General features: G+C 44.9%; 1 protein-coding gene across 1 annotated transcript in view; it reads left to right on the top strand.

Annotated features, from left to right (window-relative positions):
- The first annotated feature begins 14,035 nt into the window (after window positions 1–14,035).
- Window positions 14,036–17,293, top strand: part of rab32a (RAB32a, member RAS oncogene family) — a 43,250-nt gene continuing 39,992 nt past the window's right edge. Inside the window, exon 1 of the mRNA XM_068045755.1 lies at window positions 14,036–14,302. Coding sequence (XP_067901856.1) covers window positions 14,092–14,302 — 211 coding nt within the window. The 5' untranslated portion in view covers window positions 14,036–14,091. The remainder of the gene's footprint in view (window positions 14,303–17,293) is intronic.

Below are 17,293 nucleotides of genomic sequence, written 5' to 3'. Positions count from 1 at the left end.
GAACGCCACTGGAAACAGCCCTTCAGTCACTAAAACGGCCGTCAACAATTACCTTTTGTTTCCTGCCACTGAGCCAATTTTGTATCCACCTTGCCTGCATTTCCCTGGATCCTATGGGATTTTATTTTTTTAACCAGTCTGCCGTGTGGGACCTTGTCAAAAGCCTTGCTAAAGTCCATGTAGACCACATCAACTGCACTACCCTCACCTCTCTTCCTTGTACCTTCTTCAAAGAATTTGATCAAATTGGTCAAACAAGATCTTCCCTTAACAAATCCATGCTGACTATCCTTGATTAACCTGTGCCTTTCTAAGTGACAGTTTATCCTGTCTCTCAGAATAGATTCCAATAATTTGCCCACTACTGAGGTTCGACTGACTGGCCTGTAATTATTCGGTTTATCCTTCGCTCCCTTTTTAAACAGAGGTACAACATTAGCAATTTTCCAGTCCTCCAGCACCACACCTGTATCCAGTGAGGACTGGAAAATGATGGTCAGACCCTCTGCTATTTCCTCTCTTCCTTCTTTTAACAGGCTAGGATACATTTCATCTGGCCCTGGTGAATTATCAACTTTCAAGGATGCTAATCCCATTAATATTTCCTCTATGTTTATCACATCCCATACTTCACACTCTTCCTTCTTAACTACAATATCTGCATCGTCCCCCTCTTTTGTGAAGACAGACGCAAAATATTCATCAAGAACCATACCAATATCTTTCGCTCCTACACGTAGGTTACCTTTTTGGTCTTTTATGGGCCCTACTCTGTCCTTAGTTATCCTCTTATTCTTAATGTATTGATCAAACATCTTTGGGTGCACCTTGATTTTGCTTGCCAATATTCTTTCATGCCCTCTCTTTGCTTTCCTAATTTCCTTTTTTATTTCACCCCTCCACTTTCTATACTCCTCTCAGTTTTCCGTTAGTATTGAATTCTCAGCGTCAGACATAAACTTTCCTTTTCTGCCTTATCTTACCCTGTAGGCTCGTTGACAGCCATGGGGCTCCAAATTTGGCTGCCTCACCCTTTTTCTTTATGGGAACATGTTAACCTTGAACTCCTTGAATCTCCCCTTTGATTGCCTCCCACTGTTCTGATACTGATTTACCTTCAAGTAGCTGTTTCCAGTCCACTTTCGCTAAATCACTCCTCAGTTTAGTAAAATTGGCCTTGCCCCAATTGAGAACTCTAACTCCTGTTTTATCTCTGTCCTTTTCCATAATTATGTTAAAACTAACTGATTTATGATCACTACCACCAAAATGCCCTCCCACTGCCACTCGTTCCACCTGCCCATCTTCATTTCCTAAAACTAAGTCTAAAACTGCACCCTCTCTTGTATGACTTGCTACATACTGGGCAAAAAAAGTTCTCCTGAATGTACCTCAAGAATTTTGCTCCCTCCTTTCACACTAAAATTATCCCAGTTAATATTGGGGTAATTAAAATCCCCTACTATTACTGCCCTGTTGTTCTTGCACTTCTCAGAGATTTGCCTGCATTGCTGCTCTTCTACCTCCCTCTGACTGGGGGGGGGTCTATAGTACACTCCCAGCAGTGTGATTGTCATCCTAGGTGTCTGCCATCTCTCTTCTGAATTTCATGACTCTTATGGTCAGCAAAATCACAAATGCATTGTCCAGAGATCCCCCCTTACCTTGAGCACAAAATCTGGGCTGACACACCAGTGCAGTACTGAGGGGGTGCTGCACTGTCAAAGGTGCTGTCTTTCAGATGAGTTGTTTAATCGAGGACCCTCTCAGGTGGACAGAACGGAACGTTATTTTGAAGACAATCAGGGCAGATCTATCTGGTGTCCTGGCCAATATTCTTCAACCATGACCTGGTCATTATCACATTGCTGTTTGTGGAATTTTGCTGTGGGCAAATTGATTGTCACTTTTTCTGCACTACAACAATGGCTAAACTTCAAGAAAGTACATTATTGGCTATAAAGCACTTTGTGATATCCTGAGGTCATGAAAGGTGCTAGATAAAGTAAGTTTTTCTTTTTCTTGTCAGCTAATCAGCCCTTTATCTCACCTGAGGTGCACACTCACAACTCTGACCAGTTTGGAGCATCTAGTCATTTGCGATTAACCTTCCATGGACCATTTGGTCACATTCTTAAACAGGTATTTGCGCAGCTCTTTTTTAAAAAGTTATTTGTCCTGTGAATTAAACAACTCCTTTTACTTGGAGCCATGAGATTTGTATGATTCTGCACATCTGGAGGACAGAAATACTAAATGGTACAGGATACCAACATTTGAGTAGGTAACTTTGGTGAGCAAACTTCTGAACCTAAGATTCAATCGTTTTATGATTCTATAGGGGTGATTCTGTCAGTCAACACATTTAGGAAATTATAGGCTTTAGTCCCACAATTTCTTGGTTTGCCCTTCCCACTGAGAGTGTGAGATCACAGGCTCACCTCTTATAACCACTTCTCTGGGTTTGATGGTGGGAGAAAGGGGAATTCTTGTATTCCATCCCATCCCAGTCCCAGAAAATGTCATCACCTGAAGCAGTGTCCACAATATTCAGCAATGAATCTGAGTCAGCACTTGTGGCTCAAAAACATGTAAAAAGTAAGCAGTATTTGCTAATGCACAGTGTGGTTGTGAAACGAGTGCAGCGTAAAGAGAGTGCAAAAGTCGAAAATTTAGTGAGAATGGGAATTTGGTGTAGAGGGGGTGGAGGTGCTGCATTTTTGCCTCCTATACATGTATTGGTTTGTGTAAGTTTGAGGCAATAAGTCTATTTTTGTCCAGTGTTTCTTTCTTAGTGCAAGTTAGTGTATAGCAAAAGAAAAGATTTGCAACAAACTAAAAAGTATATATATATATATAATATAATTAATCTAGACTAAAATAAGGCAGAGCAGGTTATGTGTCTGGACTGCAGCATGTGGGCTTTATGGGCAGCAAGACTGTCCTGAGCAAACACATATGCAGCACATCTCTCCATCTTGAATCTCTCCAACTCCAAGTCATTGAGCTGGAGTGCGAGTTGGAGACACTATGACATGTATGGGAGGGGGAGCAGTAGCTCGACAGTTTGCTCCAGACTTCAACCACATTTTGTAGGGAGGTGGATGTTCAGAATGAAGTTAGTGTGACAGATATAGTGTACAGAGTAAGGGGATCCAAGATGAGATAGAGAATGCAGAATCACAGAAACTAGTCCAATTCAGCAGGTACGAAGCATTTGCCACCTGTAAGGATAAGAATAAAGATTGTTGGAAGGACAAACAGAATGTGGACCATGGTAACTTGGAACAGGAGGCTGTCAAAAGAGGGTAGGAGGAGGGGACACGTAATGTGGTTGTTGAAGGGGATTCAATAATTAGGGGGACAGATTGCATCTTTTTCAAGCAGGGTCAAGAGTCCAACATGTTATGTTGCCTTCCCAGTGCCAGAGTGAGGGACATTTGGAACTAGCTTGAAACGATATTGGAGAGGGAGGGGAAGGATCCAGTCTTTGTGATCCCTATTGGGGGACCAAGAACATAGAGAAAAGTAGACAAGAGGCCTGTTTGCAGAGTACCAGGACCTAGAAGCTAAATTATAGAACAGGACCTCAAGGTTTCTAATCTCTGGATTATTACCCAAGCCATGTACAAATTGGTGCAGAGATACGCAGATTAGGGTGATGAACATGTGGTTGAAGAAGTGGTGTGGGCAAGAGGGGCTCCAATTCATGGGACACTGGCACCAATTTTATGACAGAAAGGACCAATACCATTGTGACAGGCGCCACCTGAACCAGACTGGGACCAGGGTCCTAACGGAAAGGATAAATAGGGCAGTCACAAGGACTTTAAATTAGTAAGTGGGGGGAGGACTCCGATGGAAAAGGTAGTATAGAGAATAGTTTAAAAACAAACGAAAGGGAAGAGAGTAAAGTAACAGTCAGAAGTTGTGCTTTAGGCACTAAAGGTAAAGGGAAAACTAAAAGATGTAAAGTAATTAAACAAGGAGAGAGAAATAAGAAATGTGTGAGTAAAACATAAGAGCAGAAGCACAGGTTAGGATGTATGTCCTAAATATGTGCTCTTTATACAAATACATTGAGTATTAGGAACAAAGTGAATGAATGCAGGTGCAAATTCAACTTGGAAGTGATGAAATGGTAGTCATTACCGTGAAATGGCACTTAGGACTGGGAACTAAATATACCGGGTTATAAGGTCGACAGGAAAGATGGGGAAAACGGTAGAGGAGGCAGAGTAGCCTGAGCGATTAAGGATGAAATCAGTTCAATGATCAGAGGTATATCAAGAGGCAAGCGGGCAGTGAAAACTTTATGGATAAAAGTAATAGAAAAAGATTTAAAACTGCAGTGGGAGTTGTGTATAGGCTCCCTGGTAGCAGCTGTGAAGTCATAGATGGTATAAGTGCAGACATTAGACAAGCATGTAGTTGCTGCTGTTCAATATTCAGTCCGTTAACACCCTATCTGTACTAATGCTTTGTCTTTCAACACACCATTAACATATTGTTTGCCTTTGCTCCATGACCTTTTGGTCAGCTATGTGGCCTTGTCCAATCTACACCTCCTTTGTTATCTCTTGCCCCACCCCCACCTCACTTGCTTATAACCTGTGACATTTTTAATATTTGTCAGTTCCGAAGAAGGGTCACTGACCCGAAACGTTAACTCTGCTTCTCTTTCCACAGATGCTGCCAGATCTGCTGAGTGGCTCCAGCATTTCTTGTTTTTATTATGTAGTAAAGGCAGGGTGGTTTTAATGCACTATTTATACTTTCATATAAATTGGGATAAGCAGACTGGCATATATCAGAAAGATAGTGAATTTCTTGAGTGTCCAGGATAGTTTTCTGCAGTAATATATCATAGAACCAATAAGGGGACGAACCATATTAGATTTAGCAATCAGCCAGATTTAGTTAACAGCCTAACGGTGTGTTAACATTTATCTAATAGCAATCATAATAAGATGGCATTCAATGTAGTGTTTGAAAGTAAGATACGTGGAACAGCTACTAAGATTCCAGTTTTAGGGAAGGCTGACTTCAATAGGATGTAACAGAGACTGTCCACAGTAAACTGGGAAAAACTATTAATGGGTAAAATGATAGAAAATCAGTGGTGGGTGTTCAAAAAAGAATTGAATTTCATACAGAACCAGTTTATACACCTAAAGGGCAAGTATTCTACTTGCAATGCACAACTAAAGAGGTAAGAGAGAACATAAAACTAAAAGAGAAAGCATACAAAATGCAACAAATAGCACATATTCTGGTGAATGGGAAAGATACAAAGAACAGCAAAGGATGAAAAAACAGATAGTAAGAGCTGCAAAGAGGGCGTATGGAAAGAAACTTGCAAGGGATATCAAAACCACCACAAAAATGTTTGCAATTACATTAGGAAAAAGAGGGTGGCCAGAAGCAATGTGGCCCCTTTAAAAGTTGATAATAGTGATATTGTCAGTGAAAATAAGGAAATGGTGGACATGCTGAATAATTACTTTATGTCAGTATTTATAGTAGAGGAAGCAATCAGCTAGACAGTGAAGACATCCCAAGGAAGCTAATATTGAATCAGGGTCAGGGACTCACCAAAATTACCGTAAGCAAAATAACATTAATGAAGAATGCAGCACTACCACCATGCTAAATGGGATAGACTCAAAACTGCAGCTCAAAACTGGGATCCAGGAAGCACCGTGGACCATCAACAGCAGCAGAATTGTATTCAATCTCAATCTGTAACCTCATGGCCCGGTATATCCCTCACTCTGCCATTACCATCAAGCCAGGGTATGAACGGTGGTTCAATCAGGAGTGCAGGAGAGCATGCCAGCAGAAGCACCAGGCAAAATGAGGTGCCCACCTGCTGAAGCTACAACATAGAACTACATGCATGTTAAACAGTGGAAGCAGCATGCTATAGACACAGCTAAGCGATCCCACAACCAACGGATCAGATCAAAGATCTGCAGTCCTGCCACATCCAGTCATGAATGCTGGTGGACAATTAACTAACAGGAGGCGGTGGCTCCACAAACATCCCCATGCTCAATGATGGGGACACCCAGCACGTCAGTGCAAAAGACAAGGCTGAAGCATTTGCAACCATCTTCAGCCAGAAGTGCCAAGTGGATAATCCATCTCGGTCTCCTCCTCAGGTCCCCACCATCATACATGCCTATCTTCAGCCAATTCGATTCACTCCACATCATATCAAGAAACGGCTGAAGGCACTGATACAATAAAGGCTATGGGCCCTGACAACATTCCAGCTGCAGTACTGAAGACTTGTGCAGAGAACTAGCCATGCCCTTAGCCAAGCCATACCAGTACAGCTACAAGACTGGCATCTACCCAACAATATGGAAAATTGCCCAGGCATGTCCTTCCCACAAAAAGCAGGACAAATCCATTCTAGCCAATTACCGTCCAATCAGTCTACTCTCAATCATCAGCAAAGTGATGGGAATTGTTGTCAACGGTGCTATCAGGAGGCAATTACGCAGCAGCAACCTGCTCACCAAGGCTCAGTTTGGGTCCACCAGGGCGACTAAGCTCCAGACCTCATCACAGCATTGGTCCAAACCTGGACAAAAGAGCTGAACCCCAGAGGTGAGGTGAGAGTGACTGCTGTTGACATCAAGGCAACATTTGACTGAGTGTGGCACCAAGGAGCCCTAGTAAAATTGATGACAACAGGAATTGGGGGAAAACTCTCCTCTGGTTGGAGTCATACATAGCACAAAGGTAGATGGTTGTGGTTGTTGGAGACCAATCATCTCAGCCCCAGAGCATTGCTGCAGGGGTTTCTCAGGGTAGTGTTCTCGGCCCAACCATCTTCAGCTGCTTCAACAATGACCTTCCCTCCAACATATGTTCAGAAGTGGGGATGTTCACTGACAATTATAGTGCTCAGTATCATTTACAACTCCTCAAATACTGAAACAATCCGTGACTGCATGAAGCATGACCTGGACAACATTCAGGCTTGGGGAGATAAGTGGTAAGTGACATTCACGCCACACAAGTGCCAGGCATTAACCATCTTCAACAAAAGAATCTAACCATCTCCCCGTGACATTCAACAGCATTACCATCACTGAATGCCCCACCATCAACATCCTGGGGGTTACCATTCATCAGAAACCTAACTGGACCAGCCATATCAATACTGTGGCTACAAGAGCAGGTCAGAGGTTGGGAATTCTGCAGTGAGTAACTCACCTCCCGACTCTCAAAGCCTGTTCACCATCTATAAGTCACAAGTCTGGAGTGTGGTGGAATACTCTCCACTTGCCTAGATGAATGCATCTCCAACATCACTCAAAAAGCTCGACACCATCCAAGTCAAAGCAGCCTGCTTGACTGGCCCTGCCATCCATCACCTTAAACATTCACTCCCTCCACCACCAACGCACGGTGGCAGCAGTGTGTACCATCTACAAGATGCACTGCAGCAACTTAATAAGGTTCCTTCAAAACACCTTCCAAACCCACAACCTCTGTCACCTAGAAGGACAAGGGCAGCAGACGCATGGGAACACCACCACCTATAAGTTCCCCTCTAAGTCACACACCATCCTGACTTTGAACTATATTGCTATTCCTTCACTGTCACTGTGTGAAAATCCTGGAATTCCTTTCCTAACAGCTCTGTGGGTGTACCTACACCACGTGGACTGCAGCAGTTCAAGAAGGCGGCCCACCACTACCGTCTCAAGGGCAATTAGGGATGGGCAATAAATGTTGGCCTTGCCAGCAATGCTCTCATCCCAAGAACAAATAAAAAAGGCACTAAACAGTGACAAATCCCCAGGTCCATTAGGGACCAAAGTGGCAATCTGTGTGTAGAGCCTGAGGACATAGGTGAGATTTTAAATGATTACTTATCATCTGTTTTCACTGTGGAGAACGACAATGTAGGTGTAGAGATCAGGGAGGGGGATTGCGAAATACTTGAACATATTAACATTGAAAGGGAGGAAGTATTAGATATAAAAACAAGAAATGCTGGAACCACTCAGCAGGTCTGGCAGCATCTGTGGAAAGAGAAGCAGAGTTAACGTTTTGGGTCAGTGACCCTTCATCGGAACTGCTCTGGCCATGGGAGAGGTGCCAGAGGACTGGAGGACAGCGAATGTAGTACCATTATTCAAGAAGTAGCAGGGATAAACCAGGTAATTACAGGCCGGTGAGTCTAACATCAGTGGTTGGGAAACTATTGGAAAAAATTCTGAGGGACGGGATTAATCTCCACTTGGAGAGGCAGGGATTAATCAGGGATAGTCAGCACAGCTTTGTCAGGGGGAGATCGCGTCTAACTAACTTGATTGAATTTTTCGAGGAGGTGACTAGATGTGTAGATGAGGGTAAAGCAGTTGATGTAGTCTACATGGACTTCAGTAAGGCTTTTGATAAGGTCCCGCATGGGAGATAGGTTAAGAAGGTAAAAGCCCATGGGATTCAGGGCAATTTGTCAAATTGGATCCAAAATTGGCTTAGTGGCAGGAAACAGAGGGTAATGGTCGAGGGTTGTTTCTGCGAGTGGAGGCCTGTGACCAGTGGTGTACCACAGGGATCGGTGCTGGGACCCTTGCTGTTTGTAGTGTACATTAATGATTTAGACGTGAATATAGGAGGTATGATCAGTAAGTTCGCAGATGACACAAAAATTGGTGGTGTTGTAAATAGTGTGGAGGAAAGCCTTAGATTACAAGACAATATAGGGCCTGTTTCTGTGCTGTCTAACTCTATGACCAGAATGTCTCCATCCCAGGTTTTTAAAGGAAATAGGTGAGAACAGTGCAGATGCACTAACTATAATCTTCCAAAGTACTAAAAAGAAAGACTTGCATTTATACAGTGCCTTTTATGACCATAGCACATCTCAAAGGGCTTTAGAGCCAATGGAGTACTTTTGAAGTGTAGTCACTTTGGGAAAAATGACAACTAATTTGTATACAGCAACCTCCTTCAAACAGCAAATGATAATGACCAGATAATCTATTTTTGTGAAGTTGATTGAGGGATATAAATTGAGCAGGACACCAGATTTAATAGTGCACTCGATTCAGGAACCATTCCTTTATACTGGAAAATTGTACATCACTCATTATTTAAGAAAGGTGACATAGGTAAACCTGGCAATTCTTGCCCAGTTGGCCTAACATCTGTTCTCGGGAAATTACTAGCGTCTATAATTAAGGAGAGGGTGACCGAAAACCTCGAAAATTTTCCTTTGATCAGAGAGAGCCAGCATGGATTTGTAAAGAGTAGATCGTACCTGACTAACCTGATTGAATTTTTTGAAAAGGTAACTAAAGTAGTTGACAACGTAATGTCTATGGATGTTATTTTTATGGACTTTATAAACAGATATTCACAGACAGGGCAAAACTATGGCAAATGGATTTCAATGTAGGCAAATGTGAGTTCATCCATTTTGGATATAAAAAGGACAGAACAGGGTACTTTCTAAATGGTGAAAAACTAGAAACAGTGGAGGTCCAAGCAAATTTGGGGGTCCAGGTACATAGGTTTATCAAAATGGCATGAACAGGTGCAGAAAATAATCAAAAAGGCTCATGGAATACTGGCCTTTATATCCAGAGGACGAGAATACAAGGGGATAGAAGTCGTACTTCAGCTATACAAAGCCCTGGTTAGCACCTGCAGTACTGTGAGCAGTTCTGAGTACCACACCTTAGGAAGGATATATTTGCCTTTGAGGAAGTGCAGCGTAGATTTACCAGAATGACACCTGGACTCCAAAGGTTAAATTAAGAGGAGAGATTACAAAAACTAGGGCTATATTCCATGGGATTTAGAGGGTTAAGGGGTGATTTGATATTAGATATTACAGATTATGCATTAAAGATATTAAGGGGAACAGATTAAATAAAGAGAAACTATTTCTGCTGTTTGGGGAGTTTAGGACTATGGAGCATAGTGTAAGTATTAGAACCAGATTGTTCAGTCTTAAAATTAGGCAACATTTCTAGGGTGGCAGAAATTTGGAACTCCGTTCCGCAAACATCAATTGATGCTGGATCTATTGTTAATTTTAAATCTGAGATTGATATTTTTGCTAACCTAAGGTATTAAGGGATATGGGGCAAAGGTGGGTACAGCATGCGCCCAACCTGAGAGGTGCCAGATAATTGAAAATTCCAGTTAATCAAGAGTTGTACTTACCAAGGCAATACAATAGTTTTAATTTTAAGAGAAATGATTACATACAAAGTATAAGAAGATGTACAATACAGAAATCTTGTGGCTGTCCATGCTGTTGGTTTATTGGATGCCATAATGAGTGGATGGTATGATAAATCACAATATAAGCACAGCGACACAATGACACACTCAACATAATGGTAGATGCCAGCAACGCCACTAAGATGACTATTGGCAGCCTTACAAACTATCGACCGCACTCAAGAAAAACTCGGCCTGGGACAGCTTTGGGGGATGACAGGGGGTGCCGGGTGGATTCCAGTTACGATAATCGAGACTTGTTTCGGGAAATTCTGGAAATTCCGGATAATAGAGCTTACTATTTGGTAAAGTGCGAGATAACAAAGCTTTTACTGAATATGGAGTTAGGTTGCAAATCAGCCATAATCGCATTGAATGGCGGAACAAGCTCGAGGGGCTAAATGGCCTACTCTCGTTCCTATATTCCTAATGAGGCCCCACTAGCTGTGAGCACGGTTTGGAGGTAGGCCTGCAACACGTGTCTTGTGTAGTTCTCTATCAGTATTGAAGCACCACAGTTCTTGTCATGCCTTTTAGGGCAGTCTCCCTGTGGCTCAGCTAGCTAAGGTGGTGAGGAGCCAAGGTACGCAGAACAGGAAATGTCCTACAATTTACCTCTGGTCTTCTCTGAGTCTGGGGAGGTGGGATAGGGATCGCAGTTGGCTTCAATGCATCTGGTTAAGGGAAAGGCAAACAGCCATCCATCCACTACCCTGTTTACTACCACACACCAAACCACATTGCACATTCAAGCAGGCTCCGGGTAGAAAAATGTTTTACATATTTCAGTTTTCTTCTGCTATTACCTCACCAACTGTGGCACAAGATCATACTAGGCAGGAAACTGTTTCAAAGGCTTTTTCTTGTCTTGCGTGCGTACTGGAGCCACATCAGTGCACAAGGACCAGTTAAATCGTAAACATTATTACATATGTAGAATAGAGGCAAAGATCATAATAGCAATCTTATAAAATGTGGATATGAAGTCATACCAAATCTATGGTTATTGATGATCATTGTGGCCAGGGCAGCCATGTTTGTCACAGAGTGCCCACCAGATGTGGAACTGTTTGCAGCAAGGAATTAATGGCGAATGAGGGGGAGACAAAACTAAGAAGAAAATGAGGGGGTTGGGTGGCAACAGGGGTGCTGCAGGACATGGTCTCCATCTTTATTCAACAGCCACAGAGAGCCTTTGCCCTGGACACTGAAGTAAAAGAAGCTCCAATCATAAAAGATCCTTAAGCTGTTTTTTCCCCCAAAAATATATTTTATTCATAAAAATTTGTAAAAAGATCACAAAACAGTTCAAAACAGTTCAAATTGACATTTCGGAAAGTACAATAGCCATCAGATTCCTTCGATACAGAACGTGAGTTGCCTCACAACTCTTACCATTCCTTTTTATATGCAATGTACATTTGCATTACACAGCAGAAACATATTTTGGTGCATACAGCTCGAAGGATTTTTTTACATCGGTTCCAGCCCCTCAGTTCAGCTTGGTGGGGGGGACCTTACACTGTGGCCTTTCCCCATTGAGCCTTTGCAGCGGCTACCCCAAGCTTTAGTGCGTCCCTCAGCACGTAGTCCTGGACCTTGGAATGTGCCAGTCTGCAACACTCGGTCATGGACAACTCTTTGCGCTGGAAGACCAGCAAGTTTCGGGCAGACCAAAGAGCGTCTTTCACCGAATTGATGGTCCTCCAGCCTGTAGAGCACAGACTCCTGTGTTACAGAGTTGCTTGGGATGAACCTCAACAAAAACAACTGCATCTCTTTCCACACCTGCTTTGCAAAGGCACATTCCAGAAGGAGGTGGATGATGGTCTCTTCCCCATCACAACCACCTCGAGGACAGCATGCGGAGGTCTTGAGACTCCGGGTGTGCAGGAAGGATCTGACGGGGAGGGCCCTTTGCACCACCACTGCTATGTCTTGGTGCTTGTTTGAAAGTTCTGGTGATGAGGCATTCTGTCAAATGAGTTTGACAGTCTGCTTGGGGAACCATCCGACAGGATCCACCATCTCCATTTCCTGCAGGCCCTTGAGGACATTCCGTGCAGACCACTGCCTTGTGGTCAAAGGCGTTTTAAAAAAATTTTTATTTAGAGATACAGCACTGAAACAGGCCCACTGAGTCTGTGCTGACCAACAACCACCCATTTATATTAATCCTACATTAATCCCATATTCCCTACCACATCCCCACCATTCTCCTACCACCTACCTACACTAGGGGCAATTTACAATGGCCAATTTACCTATCAACCTGCAAGTCTTTGGCTGTGGGAGGAAACCGGAGCAGCCGGCGAAAACCCACGTGGTCACAGGGAGAACTTGCAAACTCCGCACAGGCAGTACCCAGAACTGAACCTGGGTCACTGGAGCTGTGAGGCTGCGGTGCTAACCACTGCACCACTATGCCGCCCCTGCATAAACTTTTTCCTGCATAAACCTTTCCACGAAGGATAGGTAGTACGGCACAGTCCAACTGAATGGAGCATTCCACAGCAATGTGGCCAGACCCATCCTTCGCAACACTGGGGACAGAAAGCTCCTTAGGTTGGTGTGTTGGTGGCATGGGTGAGCTGGTCCATTGCCTCAGGCTTTTTCCGCAAACTGATTTGTCGGTACAGCTCCGATGCTCTCCTTAGTCAAGCAGCAGATAGAAACCTTTACACATCTGATTGGTGAGTGGAACTAAGTGACCATGTGTGGTCAGTAATTAGTTCTTCTTCTTTGGCCTCCTTATCTCGAGAGACAATGGATAAGCGCCTGGAGGTGGTCAGTGGTTTGTGAAGCAGCGCCTGGAGTGGCTATAAAGGCCAATTCTAGAGTGACAGGCTCTTCCACAGGTGCTGCAGAAAAATTTGTTTGTCAGGGCTGTTACACAGTTGGCTCTCCCCTTGCGCCTCTGTCTTTTTTCCTGCCAACTACTAAGTCTCTTCGACTCGCCACACTTTAGCCCCGCCTTTACGGCTGCCCGCCAGCTCTGGCGGACGCTGGCAACTGACTCCCACGACTTGTGATCAATGTCACAGGATTTCATGTTGCGCTTGCAGACGTCTTTAAAGCGGAGACATGGACGGCCGGTGGGTCTGATACCAGTGGCGAGCTCGCTGTACAATGTGTCTTTGGGGATCCTGCCATCTTCCATGCGGCTCACATGGCCAAGCCATCTCAGGCGCCGCTGACTCAGTAGTGTGTATAAGCTGGGGATGTTGGCCGCCTCGAGGACTTCTGTGTTGGAGATACGGTCCTGCCACCTGATGCCAAGTATTCTCCGGAGGCAGCGAAGATGGAATGAATTGAGACGTCTCTCTTGGCTGACATACGTTGTCCAGGCCTCGCTGCCATCAGTAATTAGTAGGCTACTATTAAAGGGGCTAAACCAGGAAATGGGGTCTCTAAGGGCACAGGGTGCCTTTACTAGCTGAATTTTAGCAGTGTGTACAAACTGGCCAGATTAATAACCTCTTTATACCAGTGAGGCTGTAAAAAACCCTTGCTCCTCTTTCTCTCCACCACCCCCTCAATTCCACCCAACCCACTCCTCTCTCTGCAAACATGGTGTTAAAACTGAGCCAGAGACTGATCCCAAACTACCATGAATCCCAGGAAACTCTACAATCAACTGTGCTCATCTTTTTCCGGACATTATTTATCCACCACGCCCATTCATTCCCCTCCCCTAGCCAGGCTTCCCTCAGAACACATTCCTCCCTCCGCCTTCGTGCAGCTTATGTGGAGCTGGAGGTGGAGGAGGAGGAGGAGTTGGGGGCGGCCGGAGGGCGGTGTCCGGGAATGCGGAAGCGGTGAGGTGGACAGATGGCGGGCAGTCCGGACACCGGGACCGAGCACCTCTTTAAGGTGCTGGTGATCGGGGAGCTCGGGGTGGGGAAGACGAGCTTCATCAAGCGCTACGTCCACCGGCTCTTCTCGCAGAATTACCGCGCCACCATCGGCGTCGATTTCGCCCTGAAAGTCCTGAACTGGGATCCCAGCACTGTCATCCGGCTCCAGCTCTGGGACATCGCAGGTAGGAGCCATCAGGAAGGGATGGAGTGGGTAGGACATGAGGGGGGGGGGGAGGGTAAAAAGGGGGATGGGTGAGGAAGAGGAAGAGGAGGTTGCATTCTCTTCACTGTTTGTGTCTGTAAAGGAGGAACCTCAGAAATCAGCAGTGAAATGGTTAATTGCGAGGGCCCTGGGTTTGTGAAGAGCCGCTGGTTTAATGAGTGAGCCCAGTGTCCTCCCCGTTCCCACCGAGTCTGGAACAGCCTGGTACACACACACACACAGGGCGACCCTGGGCAGCGGCTGTGCTGCTCCGCATCTCCTTCATTACTGCAGCCATGAGCCTGGATCCCCCACACCCAACTCTCTGCTCACCCAGGAATTTCCTCACCACTTTTTTGGCCCTGTTCCCAGTCCTGGGTTCCGTCTTCTTGCCATTATAATATTGCTTTACAGGATCTGTAACTCATCCCAAAGAGTTTCAGAGCTAACCAACTGCTTTTTAAAGAGTAGTCACTGATATTGAGTTGGGTAAGTAGGGCAGCAAATTTGGGCAAAGGAAGATACCGCCTGTAACCATAAATAAAAACAAAGAAATGCTGGAAATTCTCAGCAGGTCTGGCAGCATCTGTGGGGAGAGAAGCAAAGTTAATGTTTTAAGGTCTGTGACCCTTCATCAGAACAGCAATTCTGATAAAGGGTCACTGACCTGAAATGTTAACTCTGCTTCTCTCTCCACAGATGCTGCCAGACTTGCTGAGTATTTCCAGCATTTCTTTGTTTTTATTTCAGATATCCAGCAGCTGCAGTATTTTGCTTTTATCCATCTATAACCATGTTGGGAATAGCCAGCTACTTTTTTTTGGTGAAGTGGTTAAGAGAAGAATTTATTGCTCATCCCTACTTGCCCCTTGTACAGGGAGTGGCTTACTAGGTCACTTCAGGGAGCAGTTCAGAGTCAACCAAGTGTAACGACCAGGTGAGAAAGGTGTCTACGGTACTCTTTCAGCCTTCACCTGGTCTTATTGCAACAGGGTTTTAATTTTTAAACACAGTGTTTTGAGCTCCCCCTAGGTGAATCCTTGTTCACTGCTTTCCAATTATGAGACAAAGAAATGAGCCCAAACAGGCCTTCTGAGGTTTAAAGAAAAGTGAAATTTATTCAAACTTGAACTCAAACTCTAATTTGGTTAATGCCCACGGATACACACTGCGCCCCACGCTAGCATGCATACGTGATACGTACATGCAAAATAGAGACAGGAAAGAGCAGAAGAAACGATAAGTAGAACAGTTTGAGGCAATATCTTGTTTGTGTGTTTCGAGCTCGCTGTAGTCCTTGATTGAAGATATGGTCTTGCTTTTTGTTGGGGCACAGTATTCTTCTTAAACCTTGTTCACTGTAGGAGACTTTTCTCTCTTGGGGTTCATGTGTCTTCAATGGTTTCCGAAGCTGGTGAGAGAGATGAGAGCAGACAGGAGAGAGGTCTTTTCCAGTCCAGGAGCAAACAGCTTTCTGAGTTTCATACACTCTCTGGCAAGTTCAAATTCAAACAGCCAGTTAGTCATGTGACTGAACTGGCCTGACCAGGTCTTTTGTGTATTGGCGAAACAGGGACTGGGTCCTTTGTTCCAACACTGTCTGCCAGTATGCAAAAAAGATCTTTCCGGCGAGGGGCCTGGCAATTCCTTGCAATAGGCCCTCTTTTCTTCCCAGCAGCAATTTTAAGTTTTAATGTTCATGTGGCAAAATAATGTGTGCCCCAGTCTTGTCAGGTGGGGACCTGCATGACACAAGTTCCAAACAGCACCAAGTCAAACAATACAAGGTGTGCAAAGGAGATCAGTTTCCTTCAATACAGGAGTCAATTGCCTCACAACCCTTCCATTTCATTTTACCTGCCATGTACATTTTACAGCAAACAAATATTTTCTGGATACAGTTCGAGGGGTTTTCCATGGGTCCAGCCCCACAGTTCACCTTGGTGGGGGGACCTTACACAGTGGTCTTTCCCCATTGAGAATTGGCACTGACTGCCCCAAGCTTTAGTGTGTCCCTCAGTATGTAGTCCTGGACCTTGGAATGTGCCAGTCTGCAACATTCGGTCGTGGACAACTCTTTGCGCTGGAAGACCAGCATGTTTCGGGCAGACCAAAGGGCGTCTTTCACCGAATTGATAGTCCTCCAGCAGCAGTTGATGTTCATCTTGGTGTGCATCCCTGGGAACAGCCCGTAGAGCACAGACTCCTGTTACAGAGCTGCTTGGGATGAACCTCGACAAAAACCACTGCATCTCTTTACACACCTGCTTTGCAAAGACACATTCCAGAAGGAGGTGGGAAACCATTTCTTCCCCACCACAGCCACCTCGAGGGCATTCTGCGGAGGGGGTGAGACTCCGGGTGTACGAGGCGGGCTCTTCTCACCACCAGCCAAGCTACATCTTGGTACTTGTTTGAAAGTTCTGGTGAGGCATTCTGCCACATGACTTTGTCAGTCTGCTCGGGGAACCATCTGACAGGATCCACCGTCTCCTTTTCCCGTAGGGCCTTGACATTCCTTGCAGACCACTGCCTGATGGATTTGTGGTCTAAGGTGTTTACCACAGAAACTTTTCCACGAACGATAGGTGGTACGGCACGGTCCAACTGGACGGAGCGTTCCGTGGCAATGTGACCATATCCATCCTTCGCAACAACGGGGACAGATAGAACCTCAGCATGCAGTGACACGTGGAGTTTGCATACTGGGGATCTACGCACAGCTTGATGCAGCCGCACGTGAAGGTAGTCATCAGGATGAGGGCAACATTGGGTACATTTTTCCCACCCTTATCTAGAGGTTTGAACATCGTGTCCCTCCAGACCCGGTCAATTTTGGATCAGGAGTGGGGTCTGGGCGAGACCTGCACCACATACACCAACAACATGAGCGCCTCGCACCTGCTGACCAGACTTTTACCCATAATGGAGAGAGGTCGCTGCTGCCACATGCTCAACTTTTGTTGTACCT

This window comes from Heterodontus francisci, chromosome 13 (assembly GCF_036365525.1).
Source record: "Heterodontus francisci isolate sHetFra1 chromosome 13, sHetFra1.hap1, whole genome shotgun sequence".
Taxonomy (NCBI): Eukaryota; Metazoa; Chordata; class Chondrichthyes; order Heterodontiformes; family Heterodontidae; genus Heterodontus; species Heterodontus francisci.
Note: the sequence above shows the minus strand (reverse complement) of the source record. Positions and strands in the feature narration are given on the sequence as shown.